This window comes from Notothenia coriiceps, unplaced genomic scaffold (assembly GCF_000735185.1).
Source record: "Notothenia coriiceps isolate Sejong01 unplaced genomic scaffold, NC01 NC01_scaffold00034377, whole genome shotgun sequence".
Lineage (NCBI taxonomy): Eukaryota > Metazoa > Chordata > Actinopteri > Perciformes > Nototheniidae > Notothenia > Notothenia coriiceps.
The window spans coordinates 477,266-498,969 of NW_011367078.1; the positions used below are offsets into that span (position 1 = coordinate 477,266).

At 39.0% G+C, this 21,704-nt stretch overlaps 2 protein-coding genes across 3 annotated transcripts; both read right to left on the reverse strand.

The window, feature by feature from the left end:
• Positions 1 to 5,242: 5,242 nt before the first annotated feature.
• On the reverse strand, positions 5,243 to 7,890 carry LOC104962120 (dolichyl pyrophosphate Man9GlcNAc2 alpha-1,3-glucosyltransferase-like). 2 transcript variants are annotated; one of them, XM_010790518.1, is made up of 7 exons: positions 7,721 to 7,890; positions 7,440 to 7,524; positions 6,801 to 6,890; positions 6,487 to 6,575; positions 6,276 to 6,358; positions 5,699 to 5,763; positions 5,243 to 5,433 (listed from the first exon to the last, which is right to left on the reverse strand). In XM_010790518.1, the coding sequence occupies exons 1-7, from the start codon at positions 7,800 to 7,802 to the stop codon at positions 5,244 to 5,246; spliced, it is 684 nt and encodes a 227-aa protein (XP_010788820.1). In that variant the 5' UTR covers positions 7,803 to 7,890; the 3' UTR covers position 5,243. The 2 variants fall into 2 exon arrangements, with proteins under 2 accessions (XP_010788820.1, XP_010788819.1); XM_010790517.1 differs by having other exon boundaries at positions 5,342 to 5,763.
• A 5,116-nt stretch (positions 7,891 to 13,006) lies between these two features.
• foxd3 (forkhead box D3) lies at positions 13,007 to 14,957 on the reverse strand. The gene has a single exon (XM_010790520.1). It carries the CDS (start codon positions 14,569 to 14,571, stop codon positions 13,405 to 13,407), a length of 1,167 nt encoding a protein of 388 aa, XP_010788822.1. The 5' UTR covers positions 14,572 to 14,957; the 3' UTR covers positions 13,007 to 13,404.
• Positions 14,958 to 21,704: the final 6,747 nt, after the last annotated feature.

The following is a 21,704-nucleotide window of genomic DNA, read 5'->3' on the forward strand; positions in this document are numbered from 1 at the left end:
GGGGAGGGGGGGGGGGGGCGTTAGGGAGATCCGAAAAGCGACAACCACTCTAACGAAACTGGTCACAACCACTGAAAACGGGACACGACCGACGGGAAGGACAGACTGGCCGGCCAGTCCGGTACGTCCACGGTCGTCCTCCTAGAAAGGGCACCGGCGCCAGACAAAACTCCATTGTCATCAAAAAAAAGTCACTTTTTCAGCGGACCTTTTGGTTGTAGACTCTTCGAGCTAGTCGGAAACTCTGAGGATCAAAATAGTTCTTTTTCGTAAACATTGAGAACAGTACGTTCGATTAGATTCTTATCGGTCGGCTGTTGGGGTTTTTATATAAAATTTTTGGTGTTCACCTCCTCCTATTTATAGAAGAAGAAAATAGGAATTCTTATTCTACTATGTTGTCCAGTGTCTTGTAAAGACACCGGTCAGAGAAACTTCAGGAATCAACAGGAACTCGACCACGTCTAACAAATTGAGCAGTGAATGGGACAAGGTTACATACGTGACTCTTGCACATAGGGTTCCTTCAAGTCGGTTACAGACTCATTTACACTACACAGGACTTAAGCGAGGTTTTTAGGTTATCGTGTTTTTGTCAGGTAGTCGTTTGTCCCGAGATAGTCTCTTAATACCGTATATAAGATTGACACATTACTTCGTCTTTCTCCCCGTTCATAAGAAATGAAGTTTTGTAGCCATGGGTGAAATTGTTTATTCTGATTGGAAATACTTATGCGTTCAAACAATAAGGTAAATAATTAATTCACACTTTGAAATATTTAGTAATTTATTCGAAAATGATTCTGTGACTCTATTTGGTCCCGTTGTCACTCGGAGACAACGGTCAATCACTCGAGGTGAAGTAAAGTTTGGAAATAAATTAGTCTAAACCAGGGTAACTTAGTATCTAGAGAAAAAGTTCCCTCTGGACGTCGTATTATCCAGGTGTACTTTGTATTGTTATTTCTCGTAGTATGTAATATAAATGTCCTAGTATAATGTATCAATATCTGTAAATGTTCCGGGTACATAGTTGTTCGTAAATTAAAGCGATCGAAATTTTTTGTACGTCTCCTTACTCTAACGAGGTAAGTCAAAAGTTAAGAACGACTTCTAACAAGGTTCGTTCACCTCCGACGCGTGTATTTCGACGAATGGAATTCCGTCAGGAACGAAAACCGTGTACATTGTTTATGATGTAGTACGCTAGAGGTCTCGTTATCTCGACTAACGTTTGAGAGACACAATTAGTCCCTTGTCTACTTATGCCCTTCAAAATGGGTTGTTTCGAAATTATTTATTTTGGCACATGGTACTGAATCCGGGAGAAATGTCATTCACTACCGTTTGGACGGAACCATATGGTCACAATGTTCACTACACACATTAACGGCCCGGCCGGGCATCGTGACCGGCAAATATCTCACAAGCGGGCATCCCGCGGCTAGGACCCCCTCCGCGACGCGGACCATCTTTTTGTAAAAAACTTGCACCACGGTTAGGATTAAAAGCCGGAACCTACATTGTTTGTAAGTTATTAATCATTTACAATTGGTGGGAAAAAACTGGGGCCAATGTGAAAAGTAAACGGGACGTGCTACCGGCAGACAATTCACTTCCTTTTACCCCCTACAAACTCGAATAGACCGCGGCGTCGAGGTGTCGGTTTCACGCTCACTCGAAACCCTCGCTTACTCCCTCTTCTCCTTTCCCACGGGTGGCCATTGGCCGCGACAAATAATAACCTTAGACCAACGACGACGAAGTTGCCTATAATTTTCCTTCTTGCAAAAGATGGTTTTAATTACACCTCCTCTCCAGGGAGAGGTCAGTTCTGACTTCTCCGACTTATTGAATTGGTCGAGTCACTCCATTTCCTGAGAACCACCAAACTAATCAAGTCGAAATCAGGATTCACATAGAGTCACCCAAGAGTTGCCCTCAGACCAGTTGTAAAATTTACATTTGTTTTGTTTAATAGGTTTCCGTGAGGAAAATATAATTAACCCTATTTGTCCAAAACTTTAATAAAGTCTCAACATATGGGGATATCCTGTCATTTGGTTTTTATTTAACAAAAAATTGACCTTCTATTTTTTTTTTACGTTCTTATTTGAATGGTTACAAAATTATCCAAGGTTTATTAACTTAACTTGTGTTTTTATTTAATTCAAAATTTTATAAAACAAATAACCGATACCATCCATAACCAAAATACAAAGTATGAATTTAAAACCTTAATTATTTTAACATTTGGTTTAAAGTATACCCCACCGAAATTCAAAAACATGGATCTAGTCATTCAATAAGAACGATTTCAACCGTTGGTCTAATTCCGTTAAAAAATTGAAAATTTTCCAATTTGTACAAAGGGTACCGGGGTAAGGGTGACTAGTTATTAGGTAACAAACTTCCATTTATGATTTATCTTTATGAACACGTTTAAAGGGTTTGGTGTAACCAAAAAAAAAAGTAATAAGTTCTCGGACGTGTTGCTGTCTTTTTAGTGTTTCCCCGAAACGGACGCGTTGACACAGGGAGACAAGCATGGAGACAAGCATCATGTCAGAAGGTACAGAGATAAAATGAAAACATAGGCACAACATTTTGACATTGTTTGTTAAAGTAATTTACTCAAAAATAGAAATGTTGACATTGGCGAGTAGCTTAAGTTTGTCATCATTTATTGCCATTCCTCAAACAATTAGAACATGCTGTCCGCAAGTCCTAAATTTGGGATTTGACCCTCGTGATGAGGAATGCAGTGAAAGCAATGCATCAGCTGAAAGTCTCCTGTAGGTCAGACTATCTCGTCAGCTGTAACTGTGAAGCTGCTGGTTAAGTTGCACACGCGGCATAGCTGAGGAGTTTGGGCATGGCGAGAGAGACATCTGGACATATCTCCTCCCCAGCCCCCCCGGCTCTTCTAATCCAGCTCTCCATTTGCTACTAAATGCCCTTGGTACATTGTTACTAGATAAACAGACACTGGACACACTAGTAACAGCATCCAATCTGATTACCTCAGTCATTCTGAGGCTCTCCTGAGGACACTGCTCACTTATAGACTCACACTACGTATCTGCTTCAAACACTCAGCTGACAAATCTATGCATTACAGAAAGAACCTATATAAAGAAATGATGTATTCACGGACACAAACATAATCTTTATAATAAACCTCTATACCAGTTTTTGCTTTACTGATACATCTTTACAAACTATAAATAGTATACTTGGATGTTGGACTGTCCCTTCATTGTTTTCTTTTAAGAAGGCAGACATGGAATGACGAATCACTTTTGTAGCTCTTTTTCCCCTATCCCTTTCCATACATCTCTCACATGACAAATGATTTGGTCACACTGTACTGTCAGTGAACTGTAGCTTGAACTTTGACCATTTTCTGGAGTTACAAGAGTGCATGAAAAGATGAGGGAATAGCTAAAACAAATATTTAAATATAGCACTCAAATAATGACTTAGTGGTAAACGATATCTGCATATCTGTTTTTAGGAGGACAATAAAACATGAACATAATTACTAGTAGTTGACAACAATAGCAATTGTTTGACAACCAAAGAATGTAATGGATGAATGGTTTAAACATACATTTGTGTCAAAGTAAAACAACTGTCACACTTTGTGCAGGTAACACACTTCTAGAACATGTAGTGCAGACTCCTTCAGTACACTCTTTGAAAAATAATTGGATAAATGAAAAGGCCATGAAAGGATATTTTGTATAACTATAAAGCTGAAAGGTAATTATTATTGTACACGTTTTTATATTTGTGTAATACGCTGTTACTCGGTAGTAGTTGGGGAAGAATGGTGAGCAGGATCTATATAATGTACCAGGGACGTGCACAGGTACGGGCTAATGTTGCCCGGGCTAATGTTGCTCGGGGTAATGTTGCCCGGGCAACAGCCCGTTAGCTATTTTTGTCTGACCTGCCCCTCTGGAGAGAGCGAGAGTTTTTTTTGTTTTCTATGGTGGCCGAATCAACATGATAAGCCCACAATTAGTTTTGTAGCGTCTCGCTGCGGGAAACACACCTTGTCAGCGCTGTCATCTGCCCCCAGTCACGTGACTTTGTTTACAATCTGACAGCTGGAAGCAAAGGAAAGCCCTCCGGCCTCATATGGCTATGGTGATCACACCAAATGCCTGCCTGGCGTTAGAGTATAGGGGACAAACCAGGGGACTTTACTTCCTCTTGATACCGTCGGTTATTTACAAAAAAAAACACCTAAATATACTTGTTATTGTTTTTCTGTCTTTCTGTGTCTTTTACTCTGCTCCGTAAATTCCCTCGACGGGTACCGCTCGCTCTCTTTTCTTCATCGCCCTCTCACATACGGGAGAACACTTCACTGTCCCGCTTCATTTTAGGATTTCTGCCATGTCTCTACCACTTTAGTTTGACCATCTCTGTTATTAAGTTATGGAATACTAAATAAATAATAGTAATTAGATACCTTACCGTTACTGCGCTCATAAAGAATGATAAGAATAAGAATAATGCGTATTGAACTGGTTTCATTAATTAGTGATTTTATTTAAGGTAATTAGTTAGAAGCCCTATTTTATCAGTATGTCTGCACAGCAGTTACAATGGTCAAACTACATTAAAACAGGATTGTCCCCATTTTTTCTTTAATAGTTACTAACATTATATTTTAATGAGATATGGACTGCAAAACTAAAAAAGTGCCTGAATAACAAATTTAGCAGTGGACCTAAAAGTCAACTGAGTGTCAATTGCAATGACAGTGTTGTGTTTTTCTTTTATTAACCTTTTACATTAAAAACGAGTTAGAATTTTCAAAAGTTCTTTTTTCGGGGTGGGGGGGAGGTCCTTTTTCCAGTTTAGAGCAATAGCCCCTCCAAATGTATGTGCACATTCCTGTAATGTACCAGAACATTATTGATAAATGTCAACAAATGACATGTAAATTACATCCAAGCCATCCAATTTATCTAAGGGATATGATTAAGGGTTCTTGTGCCCATCTGTGTGTGTGTGTGTGTGTGTGTGTGTGTGTGTGTGTGTGTGTGTGTGTGTGTGTGTGTGTGTGTGTGTGTGTGTGTGTGTGTGTGTGTGTGTGTGTGTGTGTGTGTGTGTGTTGGACATAATGCAATGGAAATAAATGCTGTAGATAACAAAACAAACTGTTAAAATATAAAGAAAACAATGTTAAGTGCAGAAGATCGACAATACAAAAGACAAATACAGACTCACCCTCGCCCCATCAGGCCCAGTTTGACATTCTTCCCCAGCAGGTAGCAGAAGAAGGGCAGAGCGTGGTACAGCTCCATCTGTTTGTAGTTGAGAGCCAGGCAAAAAGCCACGGAGCCCAAAGCATCCCAGCCCAGACCCAGAGCCAGAACCCCCCACAGGGCAAAACCCAGACTCACTCCATTGTACCTGATTCGGTTAACGATTATATTCTGCTAAAAATGTCTTCAATTCTATTTTTCACGTACTTAACAATATTTAAACCCTCACTATTGTATGTGCTTTAAAGGATACAAGACAATATAACTTATATAATATACATTTTTTAATGTAATCTATTAGGATTAGGACCAAAGTCAGTGAAATACTGACCTTAAGAGATGGTAACAGGCAAATTACAATAATGATATCAGAGTAAATAAATAATAGAAATGCACTTGTACATAAAGGATACTGGAAATGGCCATAGTCAACAAGAATGAGGCCAGGGTATAAAAGGAAGCAGAGCAGAGTGGAAACCTGGAGAAAAGGAGCATTTATTAGTTGTTGAAGGGTAAAACATAACTAAAAATGAACTATAGTCGACTGGTCATTATTATACAATGAGGCATTCAATGTCATTTGAATCACATTACATTCATTTGCAAACTTTGTTGTGTGAAAGAGACGTCTAAACAAATTGATCGTTTTTTCTTCTCAGTATTTGCTTATTCATTCTTAGAATCCTAAGGTAATAATAGCCTGTCCCATGTTGCGCTGTACAAATTGCAATGTATGCTGGGAATTGTTCTAGTGTTGATCCTGTAATGTTTGCTTCATTAAGATATATTACAAAACATCCACTTTAATGGACTTGTACTGGAAATGCATTTATACATTCATAACTTCCTGGAAAATATAATGGCATAATTTATATTGCAATAATAACTTCCTCATGCCACAATATTTCACTGTAGCCAAAAAGGTGGCTTATTTTCATCTTTAGTTGAAAAAATGATTAGATTTCATCTCATACCGGGCAAGTGTGTTACCTTTTTCTTAGAGGATCCCTCAGTCAGATACAAACAGTATAAAACCACAGCAGGGATGTATATCAACAAATCTGCCACCAGAACTGAAACAGAACATAGAACCGTATTATTTTATAAATCTTCCTTGTAATTAAATAAACTGCTATTTTAAGGTTAAGGTCAATATGGATCAATGAAGCATTTTACTTTATTTTTCTGGTAGTTACTGTACCTGTAGCTCTCATGAACAACTTGTGCGCTGGACTTTCATAACCTCTGGATTTGTGAAGCTCCACCCACTCAGGGTTTATCGTCTTAGCTCTGCAGGAACATATATTTATAGTATAGAAATGAAGGTATTTATAATGCTTAAATGACAGGCTGGCTTTAGAGTTACCCATGGGTACATAGAATGGACAAGTAAGTAGAACATTTGTGGCATTTTATAACTGACAAAACATGGAATATCCAAATGTGTTCATGAATAAACATTGTAAAAATGTAAGCAGAGATGTCATGTAAACTCTCAAATAAAAACATACTTACACAAAAGCACAGATCAGGCTGTGGTAGGCAGTCAGAGGAGGGTAGTCAAGACCCCAGTAGTTCAAGTCATTCTTAGTGGTGTTGAAGTACCTGGATAAGTAAACATTTCAGATATATTTATTCTGACAATGTGGAAGTGTCTGATGTTGCAGACAGTCTAATAGCATAATAACAACCCCCTAGTGGCTTATTTGTATTGATATGTCTCTCTATTTTTTGTATGTGTTTTGGTAATCATTCACTTATAGTAATAATTCAGAATCTAAAATCTGTTTTTGGTGTTATATCCAATGTTAAATAGTATTCAAAATGGCATTATCCACAAGTATAAGATAGACATCTGAATTGCTTATAGATATAGATATTATATCCTAAGTTGCAGCCATATAATACGGGCATTTTCAGCTTTAATTTGTTCACTTTTCTGGTTATCCTCTGGATTTTTATTCATCCCATACTACTGCTATTGTGGGTATGTGACTCACAGAATCTGCTCCCATCATTTAATAAACATTAGTGTTTTAAGTGCGATCACTACAATATGTCCAATCCCTGTCAAAACCCCAAAGATGTTCAGCTGCCTGAACATTGTTGGCGTTCTCAAACTTGCTCCACTGAGTAAACAAACGTCAGACTGACCATTCCTGCACAGGGAGGTTGTATGTCACTTCTTGCCAGTGCCTTTGAGCCTCGTAGTCGCCAAACATGGGAGTTTTCCCCGCCCCTGGAGGAGAAAAAGCTTTTAGTCTGATGAATGGGAACCCGACTTACATCACGAACTGACAGCATTTAACCACACACAGCCAAAAGCACCACCCTGATATGTGTAAAGAAAACGCAATATCCACTCAAATAATCAGCTGTGTAGCATTGAGCACTCAGTTGTGCAGCATGTAAACGGTAAACTTCACATTTCCTACCTGAATATGAGTTTAACGAAACGCCCCATCTTGCAGCAAGACCGAGCAACACACAAAGTGATACGAGACTCCACGTTTGCATAACCTCGTCCGTTTAAATTATCTTAAATAGGAGAAATAAAAGCTAAAATATCTGTCTGCTTTTGGAATATGTCTACATTTCCTGTATACGTCATCAATCAAGACTTCATTGCAAGTTCTCATTGGGCACTGCCGGGTGACGTAGCTCTGAAAGACGTGAGGCGTTCAGGAACCCCCAGAAAAAGACGATATTATCGTCATTCGAAACATCGCTTCATAACTTAAGCTAGAGTAACTTTATTAAACGAGTTTTAATTGTAGCTATGGCAGATAGATAGGTAGTTTTACTTTATCTTAAAAATATGGTTACATCACTAGTGACTGAATCGGTATTGCTACCAATTTGATTTGAAGATGCCAAATTCCTAGTAATGTGAATGCCAAATCGGTTTAGGTGAGATTTATGATGGATTGATTGATATTGTGCATTATTAAAGGTCTATTTGTCCACTCTTAACTCAATAATAACTTATACCCTGTGTTAAACTTAGAGGTCGGAATTTGAATAAGTGTCTTTTATCGAGCAGTACATAAGCATTTCCAATAATGTAATTACCAAGTAAGCAAATAACATAAAACAGGCTGTGGAACAAAATGTATAAATTATTTAATGACAATCGATTTCCCCTTTTTTCCAATCACTGATAGTACATCTCAAAATAATTATATCATTGTCATTAAGCCAGACCATTTCTGCATGTGATTATTTAACTCACTGCTATGACTACTATGCAGACAGCAAGCCTTTGATGTTATAAAAAGTATAACCATAATTTGAGACATCTTAGAAATATAACTACATGTATGTCATCTATTTTAAACTCCATTGCAACGTACCCTTGCATGGGATCATCCTCCTCATGTGGAGCAATAGAGGATCAGTTGTCTCTTTTATAACTAGTTTGTTGTGCCCTTCTGTGTGCAGATATGTGTATAGTTATAAAATGCAAGCCTCACAATGTAAATCTCCGCCCAGGGGTGTATTCTCCTCTGTGACCTTTCCTTCTGTTGACACCTTCGTCTTTGTTCCCAAGGTGTTGGGATTTGTTGGGTGAGACATGTTCCTTGTGGTTCCTGCATCAATTATGCATAAATAATAATAACCTCGGACAACTGCTGATTTGCAATGACACTTTCATTACAAAGGCAGCAGCCTATAACTCAGGGGTACCTATTAGTTATTAATGCCTAGCCACGCCAGCTTTACTTTGTCATTTATTGCTTCATCTCTATGCCTTTTTAAATATTCAGTAACTGCTGTACCTACATTTACTGTCTGTGATCTCCGCCTTGGAGAAGGCTATAGCTTGTGGTGGAAGATGACCTAGTTATTATGGAGGCCTAGGCCTTGCTTGCCAATGTCATTGTACTCTATCATATGATAAGTCACATTTTGCTAAAGCAAGTCACACGTCTTTTCTGATGTTTTGTCACATAAGAACAATGCAACCCATAATACAAAACTCACTATTTTGTTAAAAAGAAATACACATTCACATTACAGTGACTCTAAAAGTCCGGGGGTAAGTCTGTCTGTGAAGTGTTAAGACATGGAAGTCCTGGCAGTCCTTCTTCACTACAAATATGCTCTAATTTGCATAATCAATTAATTGTTTAGAAAATTCACCAGTATATATGGTGTGCATTTAAAGGAATGTAATGTCTGTCTGGGCCTTTTATAGCCTCCCTAAACTCCCTATCACAGTGTTTTGTGTCAGTCTTTTTCACTGACACTCAAAATGTCCTCTCTGATGTAAAGGTCAAAGATAACACATTAATGTGGGTTATCACCAGGATGTTTACAATCCAGCATTGGACATGTGAAATGGGACTGCTCGGCTTCATAATAGCTGGTCCCTCCATCTTCACACGATGTCCTCTTGAAATGTATAGTTTTGGCATTTGACAATGCAACATTGAGTAATTTATTCTTTTCAAAACACTCAGATGGTACAGTACACTTGGACAAATGGAACTACACAGAAAAAAACGAAAGTAGTTTGAAGGTTGTAGCTCTAAATGCATATCTATGTATATGCTAAGTTTAATTTGATCCAAGGTCCTGTATCGGATTGATTTTACAAAAGCTTGGTGGATTTTTTCTGAAACAAATGATACCTTTGATCGATGATGTGTCATGTTATTCTCTTGGATGTTGTTTTATTTCACATTTTTAACACAGAAAATAGGGGGAAATTATCTTTTAAAAGAGTATTTTTGACATTAGAAACAAAGTAACTAGTAAAGTAAATTGATAATATCTTCTCATCCATGTTGGCTTAAAAGTTAAGACTGAAATGAATATAATAAAATATATCTTTCTATGACTACAAACTCCAATTCATTGGAAAATGGCTCAGTGAGACGTACAGTATCAGTAGATTAGCTGCACTTGAGTCACTCCGACATGCCACACTGTGGAATAAGAATTACATGCACTCAAACCAATGTAACATTATCTATATCTAAATGAACGTGTCTGTTGATTCAACTGTGGCTCATTTACTAAAGCTCGCTCTGTATTGTTGGTTTAAAAAGTGGACCACCAAACCCACAAAGTGGACTTTATTTATGAAAGACTTTTGCTTGAGACTAATATAGCCTGTCTGCTGGAGCTGTGGGAACACAGGCCAGACTCCATACACCTGTGCACAAGGAAGTGCAGCTGCATGGGTCAATATCGAGGGGGTCAGTCTAATGTTTGTTCTGCAAAAGCACATTCATCAAATCGGCATTTTGTTTTGTTTGGGAAATGAATACGTGAAACACCAAAAACTGCTTTTGATTCGATTACATTTAATAACGGGTTAATTAATAAGAGCAGACTGGTTCAATTGATTTAAACAAACACAAACTAAAGTAATGGGTAAATATTAACATAAATGCAAATATTATTTTAATATGTAGTTTTCCCCTGTATTACATTTAATATTGTAACACTATTTCGGTTTAAGAATAATGCTTTCCAATTGAAGTCACGTGTAATCTGGTATATTTGAACGTTGTATTTTAACATCATCTGTAACTGAAACCTTACATATCAACCTTATTAACATTAACATCTTCAGTGGCCCTAATCAAAGATAAATTACATCTGAAATCGGTCTTCACCAGGAAGCATTAGAGGTACTGTGATTACTGAGACGGGCAGATACAAATATTTACCAAATGTATTTCGATCATCATATTAAAATAATAACTAAAAGAAACAACTGAACTTTTCAGTGTCCCTTCAATTCTGAAAATTATTATTTAAATATGTTTATAAGGTTTACACCATCGTAATTATTAGACAAAATAAAAATAAAAGATTTAATGGAATGTATGGGAAGATCTATCCTTCATCTTTTCAGGTTGATGTGTCTTCTTAAGTATTTCTCAGATTTTTGATACCCCTAATGAAAAGCCCTGCGTGTCAGTGAACGCCCCCTGGCGGCTGTCCTCTCCTCGCGGGGCTGGAGGTGTCAGCCTGCGGCCTCACGGTGCTCCCGGTGCAGCATCATGCAAAGAGACATCACACTGCAGTTTACCGCGGGCTCTCTAACGCATGAGAGCATGAGAGCTTAGTGGAGGCTGAACCCGTTACTTCACACAGGAAGCAAATAAAACAGAGACAGCATTTAAATGACAATTATAAACGTGATAATCAAGTTTTATTTTTTATTTACTTTGGTACATTTTTGAGGGGAATCTTTTTTTCAAATACTTCCCAAAAAAGACCAAATTCCACATTGCTTTCTATACACCTTTTAATCTGAATTATATTCTGCACACTGAGACCCCTGGTGCCTGGACGTCATGTTCATGTCTCCTTAAACTGTAGGAGTGTTGATATTTAATACCTCCTTGATTTAAAATTGGGGAAAACATGGTAATGGCTAAAATAATTTTTACATCTGTATTTCGTTTTATTTATGTGTCAAACGAGTTTGGTTTTGCATTAAAAACGAATTATGTCATACAATAAATACTTCAGGCTACATAACTGCTTCTGTTGATAATAGAATGAGGGCAATAATAATAGCCCAGTAATAATGAGAATGAATGAAAGAAATGCCATGGTGACATTGGAGCAGCCTTTTGCATCATCAGCACCTTCTTCGGTGTCTGAAAGTGAATTGAAGCAGAGAGGCTCCTTTCTCTTTCTCATGGGGATCAGATAAATATAGCGCCTGTAACCCCCCCTCAAACACACACGTAACCACACGCAGCAACCCGATCACCATTTGCTGTTTGTGTAAAAGTGATTAGCCAGACACAACTGCGAAGCTGTTACCTTTATAGAAGCCAAGCCGTAGAATATCCTGTAAAACGACACTAGCAGTGATGTAATGGTGGATTAAAGCCTGACCTCCAGTCAGAGATCATTACTAAGAAAACAACCGTAAATATATATATTTAAAACAATTAAGTTGTCTTATTGTTCGGGCCTATAAGTGTATATATTTTATTTAAAAATATGATGTTATATTAAATACGTAACCCCTCTGCAAAAAGCCTGTCTTGAGAGACACACACTTAGGTTTGAATTCGAACTAAGTCACAGGATGTTTAACGACTTCCCATTGATATGATGATCCCCTCTTTTAACATCAATTTCAAATGTTGAATCCATATAGACAGACTATACATCTGAGTCCTTTTTGTTCCTTTAATTTTTTCTTTGTTTGTTTGTCTAAAAATAATTTGTAGATCTTATAATAAAGCTGCAATTCCAAGCTTAGAAAACATTGAATAGGCCTACTGAAAAGGTTCAAACATAATTCAATGTCTCGTGTTACTCCAGACAATTATTTAGAATAGTATAATTACTAAAAATATTAAGGTCTCCCTTGAAAAATAGATCTATGATCTCAATGGGACCATCTGGTTAAATGAAGGTTTGAAATTAAATCAAATTAAAATGTAACTTTACAAAAACAGACTTTAAACATCGTTAAAATTGGATGATATTAATAGGCTGATTATTAAGCCTGAAATTGATTTGTATTAGTACATGTAATCTCACAATCGCACTGGATAAGAATATTTGAAAATAACTATCCTTCATGTCAAATTAAAATTGACTTTCATATTATTTTACAGTGCCTTTATAGCGTGAGAGGGTTTTAAAACAATATTGTTTTTCTAGAAATAAGTCTGCCATCAAACGATTCATGAATGTTAATAATGAAAAACTGGTTTTAATTCTGTCTTAGATTTATTTACAAATAAATTCAGTTTACAACACAATATAGCTACATAGAATTACATATATTTGTTTTTTTTATTATAAACAGACTGTTTTTCAGAGCTTGTTTGTGTCTTGTATGAAAACGAAACAAAATTGTATCCAGTTGAGCTCTATACGCTACAAAAAAGAAAAATGTAAAATAATTATCACAGATCTCAAACAGAAACCAAAAAAAGACAGGTACAATCATTCTTCTTTTTACAAATATTTACAAATATTACCTGTACAGAAAAATCTTCTTTTTCTTTTAGTCTCTGTTTCAACAGCCTTTGCTACCGAGTCCAGTGTTATTGATTTGTGCTGATCACACTCCCCCCGTAATAATGTCTCTATATAAAAATAATAAGAGTCTATTTATCTGGCTTTAAAGTCATTGTGAAGGCCACTTGGATACCGCCGCTGCTGAGGGTAAAACATGTCCAGAGAGGAGATTTGACGGCACGCTGAGGATGGGAGAGAGCCCGGCGGAGGTCCGGGACAGAGAGAGGGACTGCGCGCTCAGCAGGGCCGACTGCACGGTGACCGGAGGCCGCAGGAAGGCCGGGGACACCGAGGAGGCGCTGGACACCCCGATGATGTTCTCTATACTGAAAGACGGTCTGTTCGAAGGCTCAGATTTGATCATGGACGCCGTGCTCAGGCTGTTGAGCTGGAGCTGCAGACTCGGGCTGAGCTGGGAGTTGAACGCTTTTCTGTTCAGCTCCGCGGAGGACATCAGAGGGACACCCGGGGGCAGCATGTGACCCATAGGCGGCATGTACTGGTACTGCATAGCCGGATGGGCATAAGCCGGGTGGATGCCATAGTGCCTCCCGTAGGGCCCCCCGAGGCTGTACGCACCGAAACTCTGCATCATGAGCGCGGTCTGGTCCCTGAGCATGTCCGGCTGAACTCTCTTGAACCTTTTCCTCCTCCTGAGGAAGCTGCCGTTGTCAAACATGTCCTCAGAAGCCGGGTCCAGGGTCCAGTAGTTGCCCTTGCCGGGGTTGCCGGGCTCCCGGGGGATTTTCACGAAGCAGTCGTTGAGTGACAAGTTGTGGCGAATGGAGTTTTGCCACGCCGGGAACTTCTCCCGGTAATAGGGGAAGCGGCTGCTGATGAACTCGCAGATGCCGCTGAGGGTGAGCTTCTTCTGGGGGCTCTGCAGGATGGACATGGTGATGAGGGCGATGTAGGAATAAGGCGGCTTTACCAGGCTGTTTTTGGGCTTCTGGATCCCTCCTCCCGTAGAGCTCTGGTCCTGACCCTCTCCCTTAGTGCCCGTCTCTCCCTCCCCGGAGCTCTCGCAGCACGGACTCCCTCCACCAGAGCCCGTCTCCTCCTTCTCCACCTCAATTTCATCTTCCATGTCCTCGTCGCCCGCTTCTCCTCGGAGGTCGTGCAGGATGCCTCCCACCGGGCTGTCGCAGTCGCTGTCCCCCCTCTCCATGCAGTCCTCGTCTCCCTCGCCCACCACGTCGATATCCACGTCCTCCGCTGTGAGCACAGTTTGGCCGGACATGTCGCTGGCTCTTTCGCTGCCTCCAGACAGGGTCATCTCACGGCTTCCTCAATCTAAAGTCGAGCGGAGCCAAAACAGCCGAGCAGCCGGGTGTGAAGTTGTAGGTGAGAGCAGCGCGGGCAGTGCGCACACGCGACGGGTCTGCTGGACTTCTGTTCGCCCCTGTCAAGAGATCCGGTGTCTCCAAAATAATCTAAACGACGGTTGAACCGGCAGCAAGCCAGTCAAGCAAACGAAACTTCAACTTCTTCAAATATGTCTCCACTCGGTAAGTGAGCAGGCCTGTGTAAAGCTGCGCGTCTTGCCTCGAAGTTGTTTGGAGATGTCTCACGCTCCGACGTCCCTTCTCGGTGCGTATATTTCCTACAGGAGTGATATTTGGAGAACCAAGTCGAGATGACACATGCTGCTTTTAAAGGCCCGAGCTTTTAAAAGGACTGTCTGATAGATTACTTTTCCCAGTATAAGATATACTATCAGTGGAGGACACGTGGTTTGGTGACGACAGACGCCCCCTCTCCTCTCCTCTCGTCCCTCCCTCCACCCTCCTCTCCTCTCTGTTAAACCATGCAAACTGGAGTTGTTTCATGGATTTGTCAACAATGGGACATCAGCAATGCTGCTTTCCGTTGATTTTTGTGTTCGTCCGTCATAGACCATTTAACGGTGGCAGAGGGAGGAGGAGGAGGGGGAGAGGAAATTGGCCTGCATGATTGAAAGATCTGATGCGCATTAACGTGGCTGCGTAAAAACAATCCAAACCTTTAACTTTGCTAATACAAACTCTGTTGAAAGCTGCAGAAAGGAGACGACGACAGCTAAGTTCTCTGAGCCCTTCTTTAGCTTATGTTTTGTGTTTGCTTTTTAAACTGTGACATTGTGCATTTATGAGTGTGTTTGTACTAATTCGAAACCATTTCCCGTGCATGTCAGTGTTTTTGGAGACTTTGTCAATGCGTAAGCGTTTACCATTTTTATTTACTTTTTTTGGTGCATGCATGCATTGATATTTCGAGCTTCACTGCTCGCCGTTCAGATCCAAGCTGCAAATGCAAAGCATGAATTCAAGTCTATTTATTCCCGCAGGATTAGCAGAAGGTGGGAAGAATATTGAGCAGCACCGGCAGCAGCATGCGGCAGCACAATGAAAGGAGAGAATAAAGAATTTCCTTAAGAGTTTGGAAGAGGTGCTAACGACCCCAATCATTGTCCGATTTTACATTTGAAAAAAGTAGGAAATGCGGTCAGCGGGTGAATGCAAAGAGAGCATTTATTCAAAGCATGAAGGTGAGCGGGGCTCGGGGAGAGGATGTCGAATCCAACACAGAGGCTCTCTCCGCTGCGAGAGAACCTTTGGGAGGGCTAAGAGAAGATTCCGTATTTCAGCTAACGTTCAAAGCGACTGTAGACATGTGCCCTAAATTAACAATATATACATTAAATGCAGAGATATTCCGATGTGACACGAGCAATTTAAACGTTCAATTGATTTTATCGGAAGTCTTGTAGCAGGTTAATGAAAATATCTATAATCAGCACCAAGCAGTTATTTGTGAAATAGCTTTATTTGAATACATTAAAATATAACTATTGCAAATTAGGTTGTATTAACGATTATTTTTCATATGGTCATTTATGTTCAATTAAGACACCATAAGGCAGAGAAGATTATAATTAAGGCAGTATCCTAGTATTAATATTATTATTGATATTACAACTATTTTACATTTAAATAATTCACACGTCAACTCTTTATGACATAATTAAAAGTAATTACTTTTCTCACATGAAGAAAATCGAATGTGTATTTATGTAAAGCACATTTTCATAAATGTATTTATATATTTTTGCTTTAAAATCCCTTTAATGTTATTCTTGTGTCTTGCAGTTTGGGGAGTGCATGTGATCCTTTAATTGCCTTTAGCAGTGCACAGAGGTGCTGCTTCACGCGCAACCTCCGCCACCTCTGCTCTCCGGTTGAAAGTGGGTTTAATCAGACGCTATCATTAATAATGCGCGTATGGGTCAAAGGAGGAAAACGTGTCCTGCGATTAGACTCTCCTTGTGTTAATCTCTCGGTGACCTGTGTGATCCACAGGTCCGTCAATACGGACTACTTAGCAGATGAAACCAGAGTCTACATCAACTTTTATCCTGCTTATCCGCAGGGCGCGTGTGTGTTTATGTAGGTTTATCTTTCTTGCTTTTTCAGACTCATTAATGGAAGAGAAATCCCCCTTTTCAAGGTTGTTTGTTTGAGAGGATTTTGCTCCAAACGAAAAGTTGTTTTCCTTTTCTGATTGGACACATATCATGCATTCCTGTTGGGCAATAGAAGTCTATTTCTACCTTATGTAGCGAAACCCTCATTGTGGGAGCATATAAAAAACGCAGCCAGAATTGTTTAATAGCTGCCAAATAAAAGAGCTTTATGACCCATGCATGTCTCCTAATTTGAAGGATTTTTTAAGGAATGCGAAGGTCATATAGCCACTGTTTTAACACACCTCTCTCCCTTTCCCTGTGTGTGTGTGTGTGTGTGTGTGTGTGTGTGTGTGTGTGTGTGTGTGTGTGTGTGTGTGTGTGTGTGTGTGTGTGTGTGTGTGTGTGTGTGTGTGTGTGTGTGTGTGTGTGTGTGTGTGTGTGTGTGTGTGTGTTTGCAGAAACAGGTGCAGCCAGCCTCCTTTAAAAAGAAATCCCTGAGTCGCAGTGTTGTGTGAAAGGCGGCGTAACTGCTGATATAACCTGCCTGCAACAGCACCGAGAGGGGGTTTCAAACCCGTCCTTCCTGTGATCTTTTGAAGCCTCATAAATCCGCTTTTATACCTCCGCAGTTTGTTAATGAAATGTACGTTTTAAGCACACATGCACGGCTTAGCGCGACAAAACCTTTTAGTATAATAAGCCAACTCGCTCCTGCATGAAACCATTAGAGGGACCGAGAGAAGAGAGGAGGCAGCAGCAGCTCAGGTGATGGAGAGGAAACAGTCTCCACATGTGATCCCTGCAAACTACCTGCAAGGTCACCGAACAAATAATTGTGATCATAATAATGTGACGCTCTGCTGATTCCTGAGAGCGAGGCTTTTTCTCTCTCTGTCCCCCCTGTGTACTCATCATGTCTCTCAGGGGTCAGAGGTCAGGGTCACCTGCATAAGAGGGCGAGGTTTAGCTCAAAGACACTTCAGCAGGGTGAGGGTTTCAGACAATAATCAAAGTGGCAGTTTAAATTATCAAAACATTGATATATCTTTGAGGAAATTTGAAAGGTGACATTATTTTTACGTTTTTACACTTTAAATCCAATTTTTTTTATTCTCCTTCTATGCAACCACATGATTACTTGCAGGGCATGTTATATTGTGAATTAATATAAGAATTAAGACCAAATGTAAAAAGTACAAATATGGGACTTTAATCTTTGGATTTCTTCTGCACTGAATATGTGTGGTACTCATTTAGATTAGGAATATCTCTCATGTCAACCATATAATATGTAAAGTGTAATTTCAATCAAAAAAAAAAGTAGAATATAATTATTAGTCATTGAAATAAAACTGTTTATTCAAATACTCGGTGTTATCAAAGCGTCCATTAATTCAGATAACACAAACATGATATTTTACATCATCGGATAAGTGATGCCAGAAATATTTACAATTCGAAAACACTGTCTCTTGGATCGAAATCAGCTGTTTGTAAAAGCAGATTTCTGTAAGGCAACTCGTTTAATTAATTAGGTGAGAGGGCAGTTGGGGGCAGCAGCTAGTAAAACGATATGATAAATTAATGGCATTGTTAGCGCGCCTGTAATCACGACCATTATGTTAATTATTTTACACAGTAACCAAATCTTCACCTTGTCAGATTTAATAAAGACAAGATGTTCTCAAAAAATGACAACAATTCACAAATCCGTGAACCACACTTCAGTCAGCTGGGAAACAATCAAATGATTTAAATGTTTTCCTAGAATTTAATGTTTCATTGTTGATCATGTGGATCGTGAAAAACCCTAGAAGGAAGACTGATTCCTTTTTTTGGAAATCACCATTTTCAGCTCTTATCAAGGAATCCACTCTATCAACCTGCGAGCGTCTGTCAAACAAAATGATGGAGCCCATTTTTAACCTGCAGGATCAGCCGGAGCACATCTCTCCTACACAACAGAGCACAAAGACCCCCAAAACACGACACTGATCCACGAGTCTGATTTCCTGTTGTTTGAAGTCACATCTATTTGACGTGTCTGTAAAGACATGCATGCAGCAGATTGCAGCAGGTGATAAAGACTCACGTTTTAACACACTTTTTAGATTTTCTTCGTTTTGTTCATATTTTTGGGAAGAGATAGATTATATTATGATGAGCTTTGAAAAAAAAAAATAGATATAGCAAGTTTAAATTGAAGAAAGTAAGTTGATTAACCTTCTTGTCTGCAGGTGTTTCTGCTGTAGCAGCTACAGAACAAATATATTTCTTTCAGAAACGGACAGAGTTAACAGAATCCGAGAACAACTGGACACTTGGGTCAGTGGTTGTCTATATTGAATATTCATATTCAATATTTTGCTGGGTAGTAGGGCCTAAAATATATTTCCAGACTCGTCTGCGGCCTTGTATGTTGTTGTATACATTTCCCTAATTGTTTTAGATTATAATGAGTGATTATGATGGCTGTCTATAAAAAAACTTCTGGATTTATGGAGATTTATGATAAGTACACATATTATAACAACAACATATTGGTCACATATCAAATCCCATCTATCATTAGGGTAAATATGGAGAATCTAATAAGGTAAATAATTTTGTAAAGGTAGATTATTTAAATATAATTAGTTTGTAACAATAATTATATACAATCTTATCAAACGTAAAAACAAGCTCCGAATAAGGTAAAACATAATTAAATCACTGGTGAATATTTTGCAAGACGGTACAAACACATATTTTACTCATATCAAAAATGATGATTGTTTGCCCAAATCCGCAAATCCCTAAAATCACTGCACCGTCCCCTCGCAGCCCCTCCGCCCGGCCGTCTCGCATCTCCTCCGGCTGTCCTTCAGCTGGAGGCCTCCGGGGATGCTGCGGCTGCTCGCGGGTGCTGGTGGGAAAGTGACACCTCCCGCTAAATGCAGCCGGATTACCATGCCAATGTGTACTTGTTAAGTACTTGCAATGTCACCCAGTTTGTAAGCTTTTTGTCATTCAGATTGAGGCTGAAAAGTTGCACATCAGTATCACCGTGTTGTGAGAGGGTAGCGATTCAGGTTGTAAACAGTGCAAATTGGCCCAATAGCAGGCATTTAGCACGGTGTCAAAACACAGGCAGCCTGGTTTTGCACCACGTCTTTGTCTGCATAAAACGATAGTAAACAATGCTAATACTGCAAAGGGTGTTATATGGTAGTGGTGGTGTTTAATACATGGAGAAAAATCCAACAAAAGTCGATTGAAATGATCTAAAAATCGCTTTCAGTAAATCCTGTATGTTACCATCACTCTATCCAACAGGAAACCTTATAACTTGTGTACAAAAAACATATCCACAATACAATCCTGCATGGTTTTCAGAAAAGGTGTCCAATTTGATTCATGTTGTGACTCCCCCTGCACTAATCTAAGCAGCTTTTCACATAATTGACATCAAAAGGAAAGTCTCAGCCAGTGTGACCCCTGAACTCAATATCCCCTTGCCTATTGATGCATACATATATGTAACATCACACTAAATTACCTCCTACATCCCTGCCTGCCCTGCCCATAATAATATTCCTTCACATAATCTGTCAAGTTCCTCACAAAGACACTTTACCTCTTCTCGAACCCAACTACAGGAATTGTGGACGAAGAGGATGAGTAGGAGGATTAAAAAAATAAAGCTAAAGATTTAAGAAAATATGTTCTGATTTTATGATTAGCTTAACGTTTATGTTTAAAAGGGTCATATTTTACAATATATCCTAAAGATTTCAAATTAACATCACTCTTAGTCTATAATGTGCTTTATTCTCATGAAGGCCTAATGCTATCGCATATCATCTTAAAACCATGTTTCTCGTCTAATGTGTAGCTACTCAATCCCCTTATTTGCTTAATAAAAAGTGCCCTTGTCTGTTAATCCAGAGGGGAAGTGCATATCCCACAATCTAATCAAAGTCGTTGTGCTGTCTCTTGAAATTAAGGATTGCACCTTTAAATTGTCAATTATGCTGAGGTTAAGTGGACTGAATAGACCCAATGATTCAAATCAGGTGTTGCAATTTAGTGCACATAGCACTCTGACTTCATTTCATTTCGTGCTGAATCTCTAATGCAGACAATGATGTGATTTATTACACAAAGGGAAATATAAAGGTGTATATTTGGTCTCACCTAATCCATTGTTGTATACTAAATAAGATATTTTATTTTAAAACTCAATAGACTTGTATTCTTCAAGATTCAAATAATGTTCTTACACTCTCAACATCATCCTGTCCTAAAACTGGGTCACAAATCTGGTCAATAAATCACAGACACAATATGAGGTTAGCTTTACAAAAGTGTTATTTTTCCCTGGGTTGGTGTTATCTTTTAACATTGGGTTTTTATAGCAAGACACCCCAGGCAAATCCTAGTTTTTTATGCACTGGTCAATACTGACTATTTTGCCTCTGTGATACGTCTTCTTTAGAAGCGGAGAAAAAAACATCTGAAATACACATTTAGTTGTTTATTTGTACTTGTTTTGTCTATTTGTGTCTGTACGTTTATCCTAAATGAACCAAAAATAGCACTGAATAGTGGCTGATTTGCATATTCAGACATAAAATCTAAGAAAATGTGTGATACCAAAAAATGACTGCCAGTCATAGTGAAGTCCTTATATTGGTATCATCAGTATCAGTAACACATTTTACTCTATTTACCCAGGAGTTGTTTTCATATTCAAAATATAGGCCTACTATACATGTGTGCAACTAGTTGGAAATGTTATCATTTACACTTTTAATTTCAATTGAAATGTCCCTCTCTGTTACTGACAGATATATTTCACAAGCATGTTCTTGGTTTTTTTCTGAAAACATTCATAATTTCAGATCAACTTTGAGCATGTTTGGTCTCAGTCAGATTAACAGTGTGAAGAGCAGTCAAATAAGTCAAATTCTCAAAAAGATTCA

Coding starts and splice junctions, on each gene's coding strand:
- LOC104962120 (XM_010790517.1), bottom strand. CDS start 7,802: ATGCAAACGTGGAGTCTCGTATCACTTTGTGTGTTGCTCGGTCTTGCT. Junction 6,359..6,486: donor GTTGTTCATGAGAGCTACAG/GTACAGTAACTA, acceptor GTTCTGTTTCAG/TTCTGGTGGCAGATTTGTTG. Junction 5,764..6,275: donor AGGGATCCTCTAAGAAAAAG/GTAACACACTTG, acceptor CCTTTTCTCCAG/GTTTCCACTCTGCTCTGCTT.
- foxd3 (XM_010790520.1), bottom strand. CDS start 14,571: ATGACCCTGTCTGGAGGCAGCGAAAGAGCCAGCGACATGTCCGGCCAA.